General features: G+C 34.9%; 2 protein-coding genes across 2 annotated transcripts in view; one reads left to right on the top strand and one right to left on the bottom strand.

Moving 5' to 3' along the window:
* Window positions 1-105: 105 nt before the first annotated feature.
* On the bottom strand, window positions 106-20,489 carry LOC131953652 (BOS complex subunit NOMO1). The gene is made up of 30 exons (XM_059316943.1): window positions 20,335-20,489; window positions 15,508-15,643; window positions 15,278-15,378; window positions 15,034-15,140; window positions 14,796-14,868; window positions 14,429-14,506; window positions 13,842-13,916; window positions 13,465-13,602; window positions 12,968-13,057; window positions 12,375-12,431; window positions 11,863-12,062; window positions 11,363-11,540; window positions 10,932-11,073; window positions 10,584-10,715; window positions 10,006-10,142; window positions 9,580-9,728; window positions 9,029-9,127; window positions 8,795-8,944; window positions 8,393-8,475; window positions 7,948-8,107; window positions 7,696-7,822; window positions 7,260-7,376; window positions 6,768-6,895; window positions 6,318-6,459; window positions 6,041-6,127; window positions 5,077-5,187; window positions 4,518-4,619; window positions 3,506-3,625; window positions 1,783-1,875; window positions 106-1,525 (listed from the first exon to the last, which is right to left on the bottom strand). The coding sequence occupies exons 1-30, from the start codon at window positions 20,473-20,475 to the stop codon at window positions 1,325-1,327; spliced, it is 3,654 nt and encodes a 1,217-aa protein (XP_059172926.1). The 5' UTR covers window positions 20,476-20,489; the 3' UTR covers window positions 106-1,324.
* Window positions 16,411-21,562, top strand: part of LOC131953671 (myosin-1) — a 43,194-nt gene continuing 38,042 nt past the window's right edge. The window contains exon 1 of the mRNA XM_059316977.1: window positions 16,411-16,732. The gene's annotated coding sequence lies outside the window, so the exon portion shown is untranslated. The remainder of the gene's footprint in view (window positions 16,733-21,562) is intronic.

Genomic DNA, 21,562 nt, shown 5'->3' on the forward strand with positions numbered 1-21,562 from the left:
TAAAATAGATGTTGAAAATAGCTAACATTAAAAACAAACAAAAACTGAGTCAACAAAGAACTGCCTTAAAATCATGACATATTAACTCAAGAAAAAATTTAATCTGGGTAAAAAATTTAATCATAACTTTGTCAACAGAACATAGGTGTATGTGACAATGCCAATCAAAATATTTCAGACAACACATAAGGTCATTTAATATAACTACATGACTGAGAACTGACCTATGACCAGTCAATATAACTGACCTTGACCTGAAGGTCAGTATTACACAGCTGTCTGACACAGTAACTGATCATTAATTTACACCTTGTAAAATAAATAGCTGTCAATCACACACCCCCTGCCAGCCCCACCCCACTCAACTATGAATCAACCCTTCGGAACTATTTTACTTTTTTAACCAAGTTCACATGAACAAACTCAATAGTATCACTTATTTACACAACTATTCTAGGAGTAGTGACAACAGTCAACCATTCAGTGTGAAAATAAGAACTCTCTTATTTCAATACAACACAACAAATATCTCTAAATGGCCTTATAAACAGAGGAATGCTAAATGCTGTATGTAAAAAACACATTGAATCAAAACTGGAGAAATTACACTTAAAACATTAAATAGTTAACATCACAAAGTTATAGAATATCTAGTTAAATTCTCAAACACCCACAAATCATTGAGCTCATGATTGGGGTTTCCACATGCCGGACAATATTTTTTTTAAAAGGTGCTAAAATGCTATATATGGGCACTAACTCAGTTACACCGACTATTAACACAGTAGGTTCATTTCTTCTAGATAAATAAATAGAAATAAAATATAACAAACATCTCAACACACACATTCTTGCTGTGAGAATTGTACATGAATACTTCAGTTCACTGAACTGATGACCACTAATAGAAATGGTACACAGATGCAACATGTTTCTTCTGGTTCATGTAAAAAACTTTCATCCCTCACATGGATTATGGCGATCACACTGGCAGCAAAATCCACAATTTAATCCAGTCAACATTTTAATCCTCTCAACTAACATTTTAATCCTCTCAACCATTTTAATCCACTTAACTCCATGTTTTTTAAATCCATCCATGACATTTTTAATCCACTCAACTCCATATTTTAATTCAGCCCTCCATATTTTTAATGCACTCAACTCCACATTTTAATTCAGCCCTCCATATTTTTAATCCACTCAACTCCACATTTTTATTCAGCCCTCCATATTTTTAATCCACTCAAATCCACATTTTAATTCAGCCCTCCGCATTTTATATCCACTCTACATCATGTTTCCCCACCAACAAAAACAAACCCTACTGAGCTTTTCTTGGTTTGGTTTTTCGTTTGACCGGAGATGACTCTCCAAAGAAATCTGAGGGCAGCGGTGCGTCAGGGGAAGGTGAGTTTGAACTTGAGGAAGACGTGGATGAGGAGGTGGGTGAGGAGAGGCCTGTGGGTGCCTTCATGGCCACAGCCTGCACATGTTGGTAGACATTCAGAAGGTATGGGACAACCTGGAGACGACAAAAGTTTTTATGTGGGTTAATACAAGAACAATTCTTAAACTACTTGATACATATTTAGTAAAGAATAAAACATGTCCAATTAAATGCAAATACTAAAATTAATTCTTAAAAGCACAAATTATTACACAAAATTGCTTGTTTCTTGGCCCAAAGGCAAATCTACTGTAACTCATCTGATATATAAAGCTTTTGTATTAGATTACTTGCTACTGAGATAAGTTATGGCCATTAAAACTGTGACTCACCGTCTTGTGGTTGTAGATTAGAGCCACCAATATAGCAATGATGGGCAGGACAAGGAAGGAGCCTTGGTTTAGATCTTGGTCCACTGATTTGGGCTGGTAGAGACAAATACGGCTTAAGTTAACAGCAGAATGTTTTATATTTATAGCAAGAGACGTGTTCACTTCAGTAGAATATTTTAAATTTATAACAAGAGACATGTTTACTTTAGTAGAATATTTTGTGTTATAGCCATGTTTTTTATGTTTATTTCAGACTTTTGCTTTGATTACTGTTTAGTCACAATCATCAAGTTGATTATACTTCAAAGATTTTAATATCCATTAAAAATTAGTCAGTGAATACATCAACTTCTTTGATTTTTGTTTACTTTTTTTTTTTGTGAGTCTAGGACTATGTCATTCATTTGATTAAAGTGTCTGTGTGTACAGGTGTCTCATGTACATGTGTCTCATACCTTAGGGTTGAAGACAAATGTGTCTGTGTTTACAGGTGTCTCATACCTTAGGGTTGAAGACAAATGTGTCTGTGTTTACAGGTGTCTCATACCTTAGGGTTGAAGACAAATGTGTCTGTGTTTACAGGTGTCTCATACCTTAGGGTTGAAGACAAATGTGTCTGTGTGTACAGGTGTCTCATACCTTAGGGTTGAAGACAAATATGTCTGTGTTTACAGGTGTCTCATACCTTAGGGTTGAAGACAAATGTGTCTGTGTGTACAGGTGTCTCATACCTTAGGGTTGAAGACAAATGTGTGTACAGGTGTCTCATACCTTAGGCTTGAAGACAAATATGTCTGTGTGTACAGGTGTCTCATACCTTAGGGTTGAAGACAAATATGTTTGTGTGTACAGGTGTCTCATGTACATGTGTCTCATACCTTAGGGTTGAAGACAAACGTGTCTGTGTGTACAGGTGTCTCATACCTTAGGGTTGAAGACAAATATGTCTGTGTGTACAGGTGTCTCATACCTTAGGGTTGAAGACAAATATGTCTGTGTGTACAGGTGTCTCATACCTTAGGGTTGAAGACAAATATGTCTGTGTGTACAGGTGTCTCATACCTTAGGCTTGAAGACAAATGTGTCTGTGCGTACAGGTGTCTCATGTACAGGTGTCTCATACCTTAGGGTTGAAGACAAATGTGTCTGTGTGTACAGGTGTCTCATACCTTAGGGTTGAAGACAAATGTGTCTCATGTACAGGTGTCTCATACCTTAGGGTTGAAGACAAATGTGTCTCATGTACAGGTGTCTCATACCTTAGGGTTGAAGACAAATGTGTGTGTACAGGTGTCTCATGTACAGGTGTCTCATACCTTAGGGTTGAAGACAAATGTGTCTCATGTACAGGTGTCTCATACCTTAGGGTTGAAGACAAATGTGTCTCATGTACAGGTGTCTCATACCTTAGGGTTGAAGACAAATGTGTCTCATGTACAGGTGTCTCATACCTTAGGGTTGAAGACAAATGTGTCTCATGTACAGGTGTCTCATACCTTAGGGTTGAAGACAAATGTGTCTCATGTACAGGTGTCTCATACCTTAGGGTTGAAGACAAATATGTCTGTGTGTACAGATGTCTCATACCTTAGGGTTGAAGACAAATGTGTCTCATGTACAGGTGTCTCATACCTTAGGGTTGAAGACAAATGTGTCTCATGTACAGGTGTCTCATACCTTAGGGTTGAAGACAAATATGTCTGTGTGTACAGGTGTCTCATACCTTAGGGTTGAAGACAAATGTGAAGTGCCTGTGTGATCTGTTGGCAGCAAACTCAACAGACGGAAGTTTATAATCATACTCAGATCTTGACAGGCTGCTCTCCAGGGTCAGAAGGTAATTCTAGGGAGATAAAAACATCAGGTGTCAAAACATCAGGTGTCAAAACATCAGGTGTCAAAACATCAAGTGTCAAAACATCAAGTGACAAAACATCAAGTTTCAAAACATCAAGTGTCAAAACATCAAGTGTCAAAATAAAAAAAAAGTAAAGTTTCCCTTTCAGACTTGACGGTCTATGGGGCAAGTGAAGTAGAGTTCACTTGTTTCTGTGACCTCGGCATATGAAGAGATAGTGTGGTCAGAACTATGCCCAGCCGCCTTTACTTTCCCTAACGTGAGTTAGGTACCCATCAGAGTTGGGTGGACTCAGGGACGCTCTACTGACTAGAACCCGGATTCGAGCTCGAGACTTACAGGTCAGCAGTCCAGCTCTCTACCGCTAGACCACTCCGTCCCATAAGTGTCAAAATATAAAGTGTCAAAACATGCAGTTCTGGGGAGATGGAAAAACCTTACTATTTTTGTTTATAACTGAGACAAAAATTCCAGAGATTGGGCAACAAATCCCTCACCTTATTGTCCATCACTAGTGTTGACATTAAACTATATTTATAACTGAGACAAAAGTTCAAGCCACAAATTCCTCACCTTATTGTCCATCACTAGTGTTGACATTAAACTATATTTATAACTGAGACAAAAGTTCCAGCAACAAATTCCTCACCTTATTGTCTATCACTAGTGTTGACATTAAACTATATTTATAACTAAGACAAAAGTTCCAGCAACAAATTCCTCACCTTATTGTCTATCACTAGTGTTGACATTAAACTATATTTATAACTAAGACAAAAGTTCCAGCAACAAATTCCTCACCTTATTGTCTATCACTAGTGTTGACATTAAACTATATATATAGCTGAGACATACGTTCCAGCAACAAATTCCTCACCTTATTGTCCATCACTAGTGTAGGCAGGAAGAAGAAAGATGACTTGCTGAGAGCCACAATATGTATAGGTGTGTCAGGCTGGGCTTCACTCACCAGGCTCACCTGTACAGAAATAAGGTCAGTTTTTATTATTCATACATGTAGGTGTTCTATGTAACTTGTACAATTCTATGAACTAATCAAACATTGATCTACTACCTAGAGAGTATGCAAAAAATTTTAGATTTGTTCTGAATTACCTTGAGAGTGTGTAAAAATTTCAGATTTGTTGTGAATTACCTTGAGAGTGTGTAAAAATTTCAGATTTGTTGTGAATTACCTTGAGAGTGTGTAAAAATTTCAGATTTGTTGTGAATTACCTTGAGAGTGTGTAAAAATTTCAGATTTGTTGTGAATTACCTTGAGAGTGTGTAAAAATTTCAGATTTGTTGTGAATTACCTTGAGAGTGTGTAAAAATTTCAGATTTGTTGTGAATTACCTTGAGAGTGTGTAAAAATTTCAGATTTGTTGTGAATTACCTTGAGAGTGTGTAAAAATTTCAGATTTGTTGTGAATTACCCTGAGAGTGTGTAAAAATTTCAGATTTGTTCTGATATTGCCACTGATGTCCATTTGATTCATGCGACGGAAAGCAATGATGTTGATGTCTTGGAGATCAGCAGTTGATACCTGTTCACAAGAAACATGAAATTAACATAATCAGTCCATGTAAAGAACAATCTAGGTAAAGTATAGCTATCATGAAGTATGATCAAAGTATAGCAGGACTAATGTAAAAACAAGTTAATTAAAAAGTCTAGTGACATTTAAGCGCAATTTCCTTATGTTATCTAAAAATAGCTCTGTCGTAGCGTAAATCAAGAGCAGGGTTAGTAAAACCATTGGTTAAAATACATGTTTTATTTACAATAGAGTTACATGACTAAAAACCATTGCGCGCCTAGCTACCGAACGTGATGACGCAGCCATTGAACGTGATGGCGCTGCTATTGAACGTGATGACGCGTGTGGTGTGGTTGGATAAAAATGCCTACTAATTCGGTCCAAATTTTAATTAATTCAAAAAAAAAATTGTGACCGAACGAAAGGATATTTTTGAAAACTTTCTTCGGCAATATTGTTCTAAATTATGGCAGGAATCGATTGGTACATGTTTCAAGTTGCAAAGTGGTCTCGTTGCCGAGATATAAGCCAAAAACTGCATTTTTTCGAGGTTTTTTGGTTTTTCCGGGAAATCCATGAAAGAAACCCGGAATTTTTATGGCCTATATTCATCCTCGTAACTTGCTTAACATAATTGCTTTTGGAACTAGTCATCGATATTGCTTCATTGAGGAGGAGATACGACTTAAAGCTGCGGACACACATTCATCCATCCATTCATCCATCCAGAAATGACGGGTTAATAAACGCAATTCTCCAGAATGGAAATTGCGCTAAAAAAAGGATTTAAGTAATGCATGAGTAATGTAACACAAGATCCACATATAAAGCATGACTATAATAAAGCAGTGTACGGTACCTGAACCTGTCTGGCAGTAGGTGCTGTACGCTCTATGTGTGTGTTGACTTCACCAGACTTGAGGTGAATGTCATACAGGCAGTTGGGCTGGAAACAAATCAATCAACGATGTCATTAGAAATGTGGCTTCCCTATCAAACTTAAAAAATTCATAAAACTGGATTTATGAATCAACACTCATAAAATTGTTCACTATGAATTCAGAAATGTTTCTTCACAGAATCATACAGTCAAGCTGAGGTGAGATCCAGTCCAGCCAGTAAAAAAAAATGGTTACCTGCAGCCCTCTGATCCTGTAGGAGCCATCTGTCTCTGTCTTGCTCTCCTCCTGGTACACACTGCAGTCACCCTTGCCCAGAGCTTCTATGATGATGCCAGGCTCAGGTTCACCATTCAGGGAGGTCACTTTGCCAAAACAGCTAAAAACAAAAAAATTTTGGGGTCACTTCACTTAAACACCAATCTGCACGTTGATAAATTTGTCAGAAAAATAAAAATTTAAAAATTTCACTATGAAGGATTTAACCTTGCCTAAACTAAAGCAAAATTTTAGGGGAACATTTGGAAAGAAAGAAATAATTACAGATAATTATAAAGAATGTCCTTAGCTAAAAAAAAACTAAAAATATGATTTAACCTTAAACTTATTTTGTTTCTTCATATTTTACTTCATGTTATTAAGAATTTAATGATAACAGCATTACAAAGTATAAGGCAGTTTACTCACCTAAAGGCAACCCTAGCACCTTTGATGCTGATTTTCTCAGTTGTCCCCTCTTGTACAATGATGATCTGTGAGGCTGGTTCAAACTTGTATTCCTTCATCATTGGGCGGAGAAAATACTGACCAGGGCTCTGTAATAATGTCACTCAATACTTTTAAATACAAATCTAAGATCTAGATTATCATGTACTATTTTTGGCAACACTTGCACATTGCTATCTGTGATTTTGAGTAAACAACAGTTATAATACCATAAAGACAGAAAGTGAAATTAGGAAGAGTTTTATAAAGTTCTAACAACAATGTGAATTTATACATTTTATTACTGCTAAAACTAATCATACCTTGCACTTTTAAGTTTAAAATTAATTAAATTTGTAAATTTTCATCAATATTAGAATTACAAAGATCTAGTTTACTATGAAATTCCCTTAGTTAAAATATATAGGTTTTGTCAAATTTTTAAAATACTGAAAATACTGTTGTGCTACTCACTAATCCTGTGAAAATCATGTGACCATCTGTCCCAGTCACATTATTGGACCTGTACTGGTGGTCACCACTCAGAGAAAGAAGGACACTGGGCAGAGGTTGACCTTTCTCATCCAACATCTGTGGGACCAAAGTAACTATTACCACTCTTAATAAAAATAATTATTTTGAACTATACAAGACATTCATACAAATTTTTAGAAATTACCTTTTCTTTTAAAACATAAAATAACAATAAGCCAATGCTGAATAAGTAACAGAAAGTTGTTTTAGCTCATATTAATTTTTTTTATACTGATAATTTTAAAGTTTTTTATCTTTCTCTTTTTATCTTTCTTGCTATTACTACCTACATTTTTTAAATTTATTTAACTTTTAATAAATGCCTATGTAGCCTACAATACTACTCCAACCAAACAGACACTACCCAACACTGTACCTGTACTGCTATTTCCCCTAGCTTAAATGCTCTAAATAGCAGGGAGTCCTCCTTTTCTTTAGACATCACATAACCTTCTTTCTCTGCAGCTACCAGATATTTCTTGTCAGCATGAAGGGGGCCAACTCTAGAGGGTTTTTTTTAAAGTACAAATATATTCATGATATAATGGATGCATTAATACAATTAAGTGATGGAATGATTATCAACTGATTGATGGAAGCCAGCTATTATAATGGAGACAAAGCTAACCTGTACTTCCCTTGGCTGTCTGTGATGAGGACAATGGGTGTCATAGTACCACTCTCATCACTCACAGTGACTGTGACACCACTGAGTGAGGGTGTTATTTTACCCTCAATAAACACTCCTTTACGACCAATCAAATCAACAATCTTCCCTGGACACCCATCTAAAATTGAATAAAAAGTTACATAAATAGTTTTAAGATTAAAAAACATTTAGTTTGAATTACCAATGCCCAAAGAACTACACATGAATAATAGAATTCAAACGATGAAGCCTACTTTTATTAAATTAATCTAGTTCTGTAAGGACTAAAAACACAACTGAAAAGGGAAACCTTAACTTAAACCAAATTTAATTACATTGGGAATTTTTAGGATTTAAAAGCAAAACTTGTAATTAAGGCAAGTCACATGAGGGTAAAGAAGAGAAAAAAGAATGCAGTACTTACCACCACTGATAAAAGCATCAACGGAGCTGGGGTAAAACAGGACATCAGATGACTTGGCTGATACAGTTAGAGTCTCACCTGACCTGTGACCAAAAGATTTACACTCAGAGACTGTTTAAATATAGCAGCTACAGAATGGTACTTGATACAATCTATTTGTCTAAAGGCTGCAGTTATTCAGTCTGAATAACATACCAGTGTAAGGCTGAAGTGAACCCTGAAAACCATACTAGCACACAAGCTCTTGGTGAAACATTAAACCTGAATAACTCACCTATTTGCCAACTTGAGGGAAAGAAAATTTAAATGCCTAAAGACTGTGGTTTTACATTTAATGACATACCTGTCTACAGTTTGTGGGACAATGAATGACTTACACATTGACAGAATGATGAAACATACCTGGCCCAGTGTGAGAAGTTATACACTGTTGTTGTCGGCTGCTTCTTGTTTTCCTTATCTGCACTGGCGGCTGAAGCTTTGGCCGCTGATGTTGCTGTTGTGTTCGGCTTGAGTGGACCCAGGACAGTTGGAATATCATCCACAGAGGACCTGTTGATAGGTTCATTACACTCATAGGTCCAACAGTCACTTGGATTGTGATAAGAGTGAAGAATATAAAAACTAGGAGCTTACTTGATGGTGATGACTATATCATCAACAGGGATGTCTGTGGTCACAGTCCCCAGGGCAAGGTGCTGGATAGCAGTGAGGGTTAGGATCAGTGGGTTAGAGCTGAAAAAGTTATTGTATACGTTAGAAACTCAATTAAAAAATCATTAAAAACAAACTGAAATTTGCAATAGAAATAATGCACTTTGTTACCTAAGGAAAAGAAAAAAGTATTTAAAATATATTCATTGAGAAGAAGCAAAATAAAGAATGTACACTATCAAAATGGCATTGTTAAGCCTAGCACAAAGACAGTATTATAAACACATGAATGATACTGGACTTAAATCATCAGAAATCAATTTCACAATAATGTAAGTAAGTTTATTTTTCGCTATTTATAACTCATAAGTTTTTAAATATGATTCATGCTTAAATATTTGTTTTAAATTTACAAGACAAGAAACACCACAACTACTTGATCTTAATAGCTTGAAAAGCAATAAAAATAGCAACCTGACTCAATTATTCATAACAATGTTTTCTACACAAGTAAAAAGAGTGGTAAGACTAACGTGTCATAGCTATAATTCTCCTGATCAAAACGGTGGCAGGAATCTGGTGTCAGCTGGTAAATCCCTGGATGAGCTAGACAAAACCTGTTCAAACCTTTGTCCAAAAGGAAAGATCCTACACTTTTCTCTTTCTTATTGTCTGCAAAGTTCTGGAAATAATCATTTTCATCTCTTATTAATAAAGCATATGCAATACATTTCTAAACTATGTTTGTTTTCAAATGGAAAGAAAAAAAATTAAAAACTTGGGGAATGGTAGCATTAAAAAATAAATTTCATCCAATTAATTATTATCTGTTATATACAGGTCAATTTACAAAAAATGCCTGTAGTTTTTTTTTTACTAAGCATTTAACAATTTTTTTTAAATAAGCATTTAACTAAACTACCACTAGAAAGAAATATGGGTAACAAATGTGTGCTTACAATGGTAATGGGATGAGAAACACTGCACTTGAGGATGTAGCCAGTGTGGATAAACTCCAGGCCCGTCAGGTCATTATCCAAGACATCCAGTTCAATGGATTTTTCTTTCCAGCACCAGTTATCCAGGAGAATGGATGCTGACAGGGGAACAAAAATATAACCAATACAAATAAAAGATATCAGACCAATAGGTTATTTTAACAGGCAGCAAGACTTCTGGGGTCAAGTATTAAAGATGGTTCTGGGATCAAGTAACAGTTTAACTAAACAGTACAAATTAGCACCTGGCATCAAATAACAATATAAAGACTGGAGTTATGTGGTCAGCCGGTGAATAATGCCAGAGACCTGATCAAGTACTGTATATAAAAAGTTTTAAGCATTGTGCTGATCAGTATCATTAGCACTAGCCATCAACAAATGAGATATAGTTCTTCAACCCCAAGAAAAATTAAGGGCTATTAAGTGGCTATCATTCTTAAAGATCTTAGACATTAAAATTCACAGTGCATTTTGTTCCATTTTTTTTTTCAAGTATAAATACAAGCCTCTAAAAATGTGTAATAAAAACAGGGTACCTTTGTATTTTCCTGGCATAACATTCTCAAATGTAAAAGAGGCCTCATTGCCAGATAGTTTTGCTGTGGTTCTCATCTGGGTATCAGTCCTGCCAACAACATCCAGGGTAATCTCCGTGTTCTGGCACTTTTCTGATCAGAAGGAAATAGATTATGAAAATTTATATGGGTTTAGATCAGTCCAAGACAAGCTGTAATTTTTATTCAGTCTGTGTCTAATCCCGTCCTTTCATTGAAACTCTAATACTGTTAATAACAAGGAAATTCTAATAACTTTACCCCCAGAAATTCTCATAAACTGACACTGAAAGAAATCGTAATGCTATGTAAAAGGCTAAAATTTCTTACCCATGCATTTGACACTGCCAGAGATTTTGGCTCTAAACTGAGAGAAGTTCACATCAAGGACAGGCTTGTTCAACACAACCACAACCCTTTCAGACGGGGTCAAGGTCAAACCAGCCTTGATTTCAACATCACTCATGTACACCTGGAAACAAATTAAATTCAAATAACTAAAACAATGTGTACAAAGGAAGACCCATCAAGTACACAGTAAAGTAACTACTTTTCTCCAGGAAACATTTTTCATTCAAATACTTAGAACTTATGATTTGATTATTGTTAAGTTGTCTGAAACCTAATATTTTACCCTATCTCATTTTCAATATTTTCCCAATTCTTACTATGGAGATTGTCCTGAACTTCAAAATGAAAACAAGTACTTTAAAACAAAGCAATATTTCTAACAATGTAGCTGTGTTAGAAATGCCTCATACCTTCACTATATATTTCTCAGATTTAACCAGTTCACAGAACGAGCCAGTAGAATCAGTTGTTACAGATTTGGCATCAGAACCTTTGCCCTCAGGGTAGTAGATGACTTTCCTTTGACTGGAGAGTTTACCCAGGCTCTCTGGCACTCTGTCTATGCTGACTTTACCACACATGTTGAAGCTGAAGGAAAAATTACCTGGCTTAGCACTACATAAACACATGATGAATTATAATGTTATAAAAACTAAGAGATGTGTGGTCAAGTGGTGCAGCCCATGACCACTAACCCAAAGTATCTAGTTTGATTACCAGACTAGGATTATGGGTCTTATCTCTAATGAGTTGGGGAAAATGAAAGTATCTGGTCATGTTGGGGACCACCAAGTCCCTTCATTGGCTGCATCACAAAAAAAGGTGGACTCTACCTACTACTAAAAGGGTACATCAATAAACAAAACAAATTTAAGCCACTGACCAACAAAAGCACACAAAATGTATTTACCCTGAAGCAATTAAATTTGGTAGCTGAGGGGTCTTGGGTGTGATCTCCACAGACATCTCCTCAAAGGCAACATTATCAACCCTAGCAGTCAGCCTATAGGTCCCAGTCTTCATGTTCTCCAAGCTAAATGAGCCATCTGATCCACTTGTGGTTTGGTCTTTGCCATTTATGATGATCGTAGCTTTGGGAATCCCTACTCCCTAATCAAGATAAACGTTTATTTTGATAGATGAAAGTTGTTTAAGAAATACCTATTTTTTAATAACAAATAACAATAAATTATATTCTGATTAATAGTGATCAAGCTTTGAGAAAACCTACTCATGAATAAAAATCATTCACTCATATTAATAAAAAGTATAACTCAAAAACACGAGAAATGCATAACTGCTGTTAGGCATTGTAAACTAGTGATTTTATTTCATGTTATGAGCCCTATTTTTGCTTTTTGTTGTTTTTTATATTTATTTTACACATGTATAAAATGTCAGTATTCAACAAATCAAACTTACATTTTCTTTATCAAGAACTTTCCCGCTAACAGAGAAGCCTGCGATCTCAAACTTTTCCTGGATTATATGAAAGAAAAATAATGTATTGCATAACTAGATGCTACATAACAACAGTGCACTCCGTGTAGTAAAGGACTAAAGGGGATGAATGTGTGGTGGTTCTTTGTACTTAGTAAACTGTCCCATCCACTGGTATTCCCTCCTCATACTGTGAGCTGTCTGTTGTAGCACAATTTGTACTTGTTTTTGTACAGATATATAAGAGGGTTTGACAGTGTGGCTCTATGTATAAGGCCAGTAATTCCATGCTACTAAGTTAGTGTATACTTTAGCTGTTTAGTAGCCTCTTCGTATTCTGTTACTCATTTAGAACAGACGGTTTATGTGTGTGTGTAAATAGCTATTACATTTTTATTATTATTGTTGTAACAGTCCAGTTGTTTCATAACACATTAGTGGCTTTGTCCTTGTATGCTGCACTGTGCTTTGATTACCCTTACAGGTGTATCAGGGTGTTCACAACACTCCCCCAGTTATACTAGAGGAACAAGCTTAAATAGAACATCACTACAACATATTATTATATAGATTACCTTCAGTATAACTGAGCCATGGCTAACTTCAAACTCTAGCTTCTCTGGCTCAACATCAAATGTGATGTGCTCTCCTTTGTAAAATGGAATCTGAAAGATATTTATTAAAACTATTTAACAATTGGTGTAGTGAAGGAGTGAATGGGATTGATTGGGTAAAAAGAATATCAAAAAGTTTATTATATTGTACTACTATTCTTCTTTGTCATATTCTGATAGAACTGACTGTGTTTCTGTGTTATTTTTGGCGGTATTTAAGTTCTTTATTCCTGTTATGTATAACAAGCCTCTATTTTATTAGTGATTTCTAATGTTGTGTTACCAGTTTCTGGTACACACAAGCTGTGTCTTTCTGCACAAAACAATCAGAAATTTTAGATTAATGTATAATACTCATCAGGCCACTAAAAGTATCACACAAACAAACTTTTTAAAGACTCATTATGTATTTGAATAAACATAGATTTAAAAGATACACAGGTAAAAAAAAAACTTACTATGAAATAAGAACCAGAAGGTACCACAGGAAATACAAAACTCCCATCATCTTTAGATGTCACATAACAAAGTGGAGTTAACTTTGATTCTTTTGTCAGAAAACCTTTGGGTGATCCTTTCTCACACTGAACTACATTCTGAAAACATTTTTTAAAAATTTAAATTATTTGTTTCTCCTGAAAAGAAAAAAAAAAATTTCATAACTAGCCATCATGCAGTGATTAGGAAATGTTTTTTCAGAATGACATGTATTCTTGTTTTAATAAATGTTTGCAGATCGAAAACAAAATCCAATGTTCTAAATCTGTTATTACTTCAAATGTTCAATGAACAAAGTTATTCTACTGTGCAAGTAAGAGATGAATTCTCTACTTACTGTAGGCTGATTATTTTGAGAAAATAAAACAAAGTTGACAGACTTCATGGGCTGGCCATCTCCTGTAACTTCACCCTTTAAAAAAAATATCACATTCATTTTCACTAAATAAACATCTAATTTTTTTTAGCCACAGTAAAACAGTAACTTTTTCTAAACAAGGTTTATAAAGTTTATGAACAGCTATAATATCAATTACCCAGTGACATAGTAAAATATAAATTCTACAATACAGCAGGATAGTACATATTTGAGTTCTGCATCTAGGTTGCATTTCTTAACATTATTTTGTAAAGGTATTTTCAAAAATATTTTTTTTTTACTTAACAAAGACTGGCACAAATATAAAGTAAAAGACAAAACAATCGTCAAAATAGATAACTGAAAAAATAACTAGGCAAGATAATTTTAATTTATATAAAAACAAACCCAACATGATTAATTTTGACATGAGATTACATCTCCAAGAAGTACAAATTACCTTCTTTGCTAAGTCATAAAGCCTTAACAGTAGATTTACTTATTTAATATAGCAAAAGTGGCCAATTAGTAGCGATATGAAAAGAGAACACAGCGCCAGAACGTACCCTGACATCATAGCCTCCAATGGTCAACCCTGTACCAACATTAGCATTGTCATTTTTCACATGTACAGTCACTTCACCCTGTAACACAGCAATAAACAATTTTTGGGGAAACAAGGAAGTTTTCATTGGATTAGTAAAACTAACACAAATACAACTTCAGAATATAACATACTTATTAACAGTGTGGATACATCCTAGGCTATTATATAGTTAGTATTGCTACCCTAATCATAACAAGTAATAACTACCTAAAATGAGATTCTCTAGTAAAGAGTAAACAGATTCTTTATACAAAATAATTTCACAACCTACTAATGAGAAATATTCCAAATAAAAATGTATATATAATAAAAATGTCTGGACTCACCTTGCTGAACTGCCATGATGAATGAGAAGCTAGAATTTTATAGTCTCCTGGCATCACATTGGAGAAGACAAAGCTAAAAAATATTTTTTTAAATTCTACATTAACTTTTGTGCCACTGTAAGCAAGGGTTTATTTATCAATTATATTTTATCAACTAAAACATAACTGGCAAAATTATCTTTTTAGGTACAATGATCACTATGTCTAAATTACTAAAATGGCTTCACAAACGACAAACCTTCCTTTCCCATCTGTGAGAGTGGACTGTAAGACATCAGGCTTTAAAGAAGATATCAGATCTAGTTTCACACCAGCTGGTCCTGATGTTTGTCCCAAACTGGCAACCTAGTCAAGTAGAGAGAAAAATAAAACAACACAAAATATAGAGAAACATGAGTTATTTACCAATTATAGCCTCATGTAAAACCCATTGTGAAAAATAAAGTATGATTTAATCACTGCAGTAGTGTCCATAAACTTACAATGCCCATGATGGAAAATCCAGTAAACTTAAAATTGATGTCTTCCCCTTTGCTGCAAGGATCATTTTCTCCATCAACTTTGAGCTCAACACTTGCAGGTTCTACAGAGTTTTAAAATTAGAATGCATTATGAATAGTCTAATAAAAATCAATATCTTTATCAACTTAATTTAAAAATTGTGTTAGCTATGATTATGACTGTAAAATTTAATATAATAAATACTACTTACCAAATCCCCAACCCTTTGGTGGCTCAGCCTTTAAAATATAATCCCCTTTATCATAGAGTGGAATGAGATAATATCCAGTGTTTGGTGCACAGTCCGTTTGATACTTTATACTTCCATGGGGTGTATACAGTTTTACCTAAGGAATACAATGTTAACATTTTAAGCAATAAATTCAATGTATATCACAGACAATGAACCTGGAAAAAATTAACTAGTTAAAACAATCAATTTTCATATTAAAAGTATAGGTTCAAACAGTTTATATTAAACAGTTAGATGAAAGTTTACTAAGTGCTCTTTGGTAAAGGAGTAAGGCTATAGGCTTACCTGATATAAATAGTAACAATAAATTTTCTATATTTAGTTACATGCATTGACCTTGTGCCAATTACCAGATTAGTAGATACAAAAGTGTTGTACAATTGTAGATCGATCATTCATATGATTCGCAATCAGATAAAGTAAGTTGTGCAGACAATAGAACTATCACCTGTACCAAACTCCACCAGTTTCATGTGTGCAAAGGGCATTGACCGAACTCTTTTTATAATACTAATTTAACACTCAACTATTGAGTATTAAGAAGAGTTTGGTCTATGGCACATATGAAACTGGTGAAGTTGGGTACCTCCAAAAAACGTTGAGAATTACAGAATTAGATATAAAACTGACTTATTCGGTTCAGGCCTTATCTCTTTGCACAACCACTGTCATAATGAATGATTCACAATCTCACAAAATGAAGAGAGTGAGTGAAAATGTCAAATGTTGAACAGTTGAACAGTACAGAGTGCAGGAGAACAGGATTGATGTCGGGATATGGAACTAGATCGGTAATCTATCGTTTTGGGTACGTAAAATCGCCCGCGGCTATTTATGTACGAAAACGTTACCTCATTGTCAAGGCTTTAATAGAAGTATATTGTCATATTTTTGTGTCAAATATTATAGATAAATGAATAATAAACCTAAATCAATGGCTAAATATATCGATATAGGCCAGAAATTAACTTTAAACAGCAGTGTCTGAGAGCAAGATTTGCTATATAAACAGCAGCCATTTGTAAAATAGAGTGACTTCCCCCTGAATCTGGCGCTAAAAGCTTATAAAAATAAAACTTAGACAAGATGGCTGCTATAGTAAATGAGCATGGTTGCATCTGTTGGAAACATCGCTAGTCTTCATTTATTACGGAAAAGTTTTAATTCAATTGTTTAAAAACAGGTACATAAATGAATCAAGGAAACATTTTTGAATTTTTTAAAACATAAATTCTCCTCAAACTGTGAAATAATTATTAAAATTTAAGGAGTCACCTGTTTTTCACATTACAAATCGCGGGCGATTTTACGTACCCAAAACGATAGATTACCACTAGAGGAGCTTACACTTTTCGGACACACATAGCGAAAAAACGCAACGTAAAAATTCCATGCGGTCTCATTCAGTAACCGCTTAACATAGAAAACAAAAAAAAGTATCATATCTATCCGCAACCATTCTACTTTATTAATGTGTGTGTCATTTTGTATTCATACGCATAGAACTTAAGCTATTCTTGTTATAGTGACTGGGGGGTCTTAACGTGTGTTCGAACACACGTAATACAGTTTTACATGTGTTCGGACACCTTTACCCGTCATCGGACATAGCACTTTTTGTTTATTTAGAATAATTTAAAGTCAATTTAATGAATAAAAACATATATTATATGCATTTATATTGTGTTATTGATTGTTTGTGAGGTAATTTTAATAGTATAAAACCTTTTTCCCACACTCCCAAAGTTCATCCCATTCAGCCATTGCGGCTCGCGCAGTACGCTGCTAAGCCAGCCAGGTCACATGATTCCCCCTCCTCTTTCGCATTCCACTGCCTTCTTGACCTTATTTTGACCCTTTCCCTTCAATAACCAGCCCCTTTTATGCTCTAAATTCTTATTTAATAATATTTTTGTGTTGCTGTCCGATCCCATGTAAGGTCAAAAAAGTTAGCGAACACCCCTTTTTTATTGTTCAAGCACGAAAAAACCCATTAACCTTGACATTTACGATGTTCCATACATATATAGAAGCTATTTATAGTGTAACCTTTTAGCTAAGCATTGATTGGTTCAAGTTTTGCCCCTAAGTCCAACCCTAGGTCACTTCATCCGGCTGATGTAAAAATAGAAATGTGCGTACCATGCAACGTTAAAAAATTTCTAAAAATAATTCTTGAGAAAGGAAACGGAAGTACTTGACACGGAAGTGTTCATAAATGAACAGTTTACGTGCAGGCGCCGTGGTTTCGCGTGAGACATGCTAATTAAAGTTTCTATGAGCCAAAAACCGACGAAGTGTTCGGTCCTACGTAATTTTTGGTGTGTGTCCGAAAAGTGTAAACTCCTCTAGATCTACTCAAGGGTAATCTATCGTTTTAGGTACGTAAAATCGGCCGCAACTAGTAATGTGAAAAACAGGTGACTCCTTACATTTTAATAATTATTTCACATTTTGATGAGGATTTATGTTTTGAAAAATACAAAAATGTTTCCTTGTTTCATTTATGTACCTGTTTTTAAACAATTGAATTAAAACTTTTCAGTAATAAATGAACACCAGCGATGTTTCCAACAGATGCAACCACGCTCATTTACTATAGCAGCCATCTTGTTTAAGTTTTATTTTTATAGACATATAGCGCGAGATTCAGGCGGAAGTCACTCTATTTTACAAATGGCTGCTGTTTATATAGCAAATCTTGCTTGCAGACACAGCTGTTTAAAGTTAATTTCTGGCCTATATTGATATATTTAGTAGCGAGGCTCACTAACTTGAAAGCGTCTCTGGTTGCTAACAACAACATGGCGTCCTACACCGGACGCTTAGTTTCGGACATTTTTCTTGTCTGCCCAAGTGACTTTCTAGGAATTCGTTTTTAAAATGTTTACCTCGTGAAAAATGGCGGTTTTTTCACATAATGTAAACAAACTATAAATGGCAGTGCTAAATATGCCAGAGAAACGCTATAAATTGCTTTGGATAATGAAGACCGAAGCTCAAAAAGTGGTGCCGACAAACATTCGTAGATCTTTTTAAATATTAGCTACTACGATGTAGATCGGAAACCGAAAGTACATCAATATTAGATTTAGCAGTCTGTGTAAAAATAAATCGAATATTACATGCGCTAATTTTTAAAAAAATTCTCCAAAACGGTCACCACCAAAAGTAAAAATTCCATAACCCACGTGACCGCTATTGGGCGGGAGACGTTTGCCTAGGTGGCTCTATCGACTCTTTACTACGTTTGTGTTGTTATTTATGTTGACAAGCGTTAAGTGAATATTTTCCAATTTTGATTTTTACATTGCTGGACAAATTAATTAAGTATTTCGATCTGAACATGGGAAGATAGGAATAAGTTGGTATTTCTGTAAAAGCCCGTAAACCGGTGATCTCGTGGTGAAACGCGATCTCGATACGTCTAGTAAAGTCTAGGTGCTATATTATTTACTTGATTTTATTATTACTAATTACGACTTGGTCGAATTATAGTTAATATTATTTTCATTTGCTTTCATTTTTTATATAATTGATTATTATGATTTAGATCCAGAAGGACTAGGCTAATAAATTATAATAATCATATTAGAGGACAGCCTGCATAAACAAAAGTTGATCTAGATCTAGTTGACACAGTACTTGGACTTGCGCACACGCTCGCGTGACGAAAGAACGCAAGCGGGCTCGTGACGAATTTGCATAATTTTTCACTCACAAGTGATCAACGTTAATGTGATAGGCGTAGCCTAACAATCTTTAAATAGATCTAGACACCAGCTCTAGATACAAATTTAAGTATTAAAACTCCGCCTGGATATGTCTAGCTTCGGACGGGCGATGTTTCTCTCGTTGACAAAACAACGCGAGCGAGCCGTCACTACGCACAGCCTATGAGTGGCGATGTTTGGAATGCATTTCTCGCTCACATGTGATGAAATTTAATGCAACGACAGTTTTAAAAATAAAAACAGATATTTTATTATGTCTATATAGATCTACTTTTTTTTAATATTTAAAACTCAGCCTGGACAAAGCTTCCATGCTGGATAAGGGAGGAGGGTTAGATTCCGCCGTTAACTCAATCTATTATTATTAGGCCTAATTGTCCTAATTAAACATTCCTATTTACACTGATTAATCAAGACTGAATAAAAGTGAAAATGAATACCTTTAAAAAGTTTAGATCTATATATTTTTAAACATATATACGTGATTTTTTTGGTTCATTCCTTTGGCGTTTACTAGAAATACAGTAAATAGATTACATAACCAAGTTACGAGTATCCTTTCGATTTCGTTTTATTGCAGCATACCTCCACTTCCCCCTCCCCACACATGATCCTTACGAACCTCCTTGGTCGTTTTCAGGTCAACTTTAGGAACCAGATCTTTGAATGGTTGTCATGGAAAAATCTTTCCCAGCTAAGCTGTATGGCACCAATAATTAAAATCATGTATTTTAGTTCAAAATGAGCTAAAATCATCAAATGTAGTGCCTGGTTAGTTAGAGAAATATCTCTAGCTTTTATTGGTATTGGTTAAAAAAATAAATAATTAAAATTAAGATTTAGTGAGCCTCGCTAATATTTAGCCATTGATTTAGGTTTATTATTCATTTATCTATAATATTTGACACAAACATATCACAATATACTTCTATTACAGCCTTGACAATGAGGTAACGTTTTCGTACATTAATAGCCGCGGGCGATTTTACGTACCCAAAACGATAGATTACCTACTCAAGTTAATCAACTAAGACTTGGCAACTTAGATTACCTCAACTAAGGAATAATTTATATCAACATCAGATTTAACGAATCCTCCACATCCAAAAACTCCATCACCCAACGAATATGGCGTAATAAAATTTAAAAGAAAAAAACAAATGAGATTAATTTTCATCTTTTCGGCAAACATGATGACGATCAGAAGGAAACCATAACCGGAAGTGGGATCTAAACCGGCGTTTCCAAAATTCTTTCGTTTAATAATATTATTACAATAATATTTCTGGCTTTTATTAGAATCTCTAGATCTAAAATCTAGAGCCGTGGTTCTTAATAAACCTTTTTGTATGTACCAAACCTCACCAGCTTCATATGCACACTCACCAAACCATTTTTAATTGTAAAACTGAAATATGATTTTTTTAAAATTCAAAATATTGGTATATATTTTACTGGTGCACAAAATGAACCGTGCATCAATATCACTGTGCTTTAAGAAGAAAATTATGAAAATATGATTATCACTCAAAAACACAAACATAATGATAAATATTAACTTTATATTAGCGTGACTTCTGCTGTTGCCTTCCAGAGACAAATTCAGAAATGCGCGGCTTCATCTTGGCAAGTGCCACTCTCGTGTCATTTCCACAACAGTCTGTTCCTTTTATACTAGATCTAGATCTAGATCTAGATCTATATACATTTTAATTTTCAGTATCCTCGGAAATGTGTGCTCGCAAAGATATGCTGTAACAAACGGTGTGAGAATCTCCAGAGCTTTCTTAGCAATAATAACGCCAAAACGTTTGAAAGCGATGTTGTTCTGAAAGATTGTTGTTGAACCTGGCTAGCTGAATTTCAATGATTTCATCAAGGTATTAATCATTGAAATCTGTTGTCTCAACACTAAACCTGAACGGCTGTCTCACCCATTCTAGATATGACCCTCTTGTAGAGAAGTATCCCTAGAGGTGTGTTGCAAGCTCATCTTATTTTTAATGCTTCAGTTCATCTAGTACAGAAATGTCTCAGATTCCAGCTACATCTCGATCTGACGTACATAGAGGAAAGTTTGCGAAGTTAACGTTCTCTGTTTGTTGTTTCCATAACTGTAGCTTTTTTTTTACAGCCTTCATGTTTTCTTAAACTTCGTTGATGTTGACTCCACCGCCCAGCATCTGTTGATTGAAATGGTTGAGTGCTGAGAAGATAGCACCCGTGTACGCTAAATGAGAATGAACTCAGAATTTTTCAATCAATCATGTCCCCGTGAT

The sequence above is a fragment of the Physella acuta genome, unplaced genomic scaffold (assembly GCF_028476545.2).
Source record: "Physella acuta isolate Inbredline_101_S28 unplaced genomic scaffold, ASM2847654v3 ptg000937l, whole genome shotgun sequence".
In the NCBI taxonomy this organism is placed as follows: Eukaryota; Metazoa; Mollusca; class Gastropoda; family Physidae; genus Physella; species Physella acuta.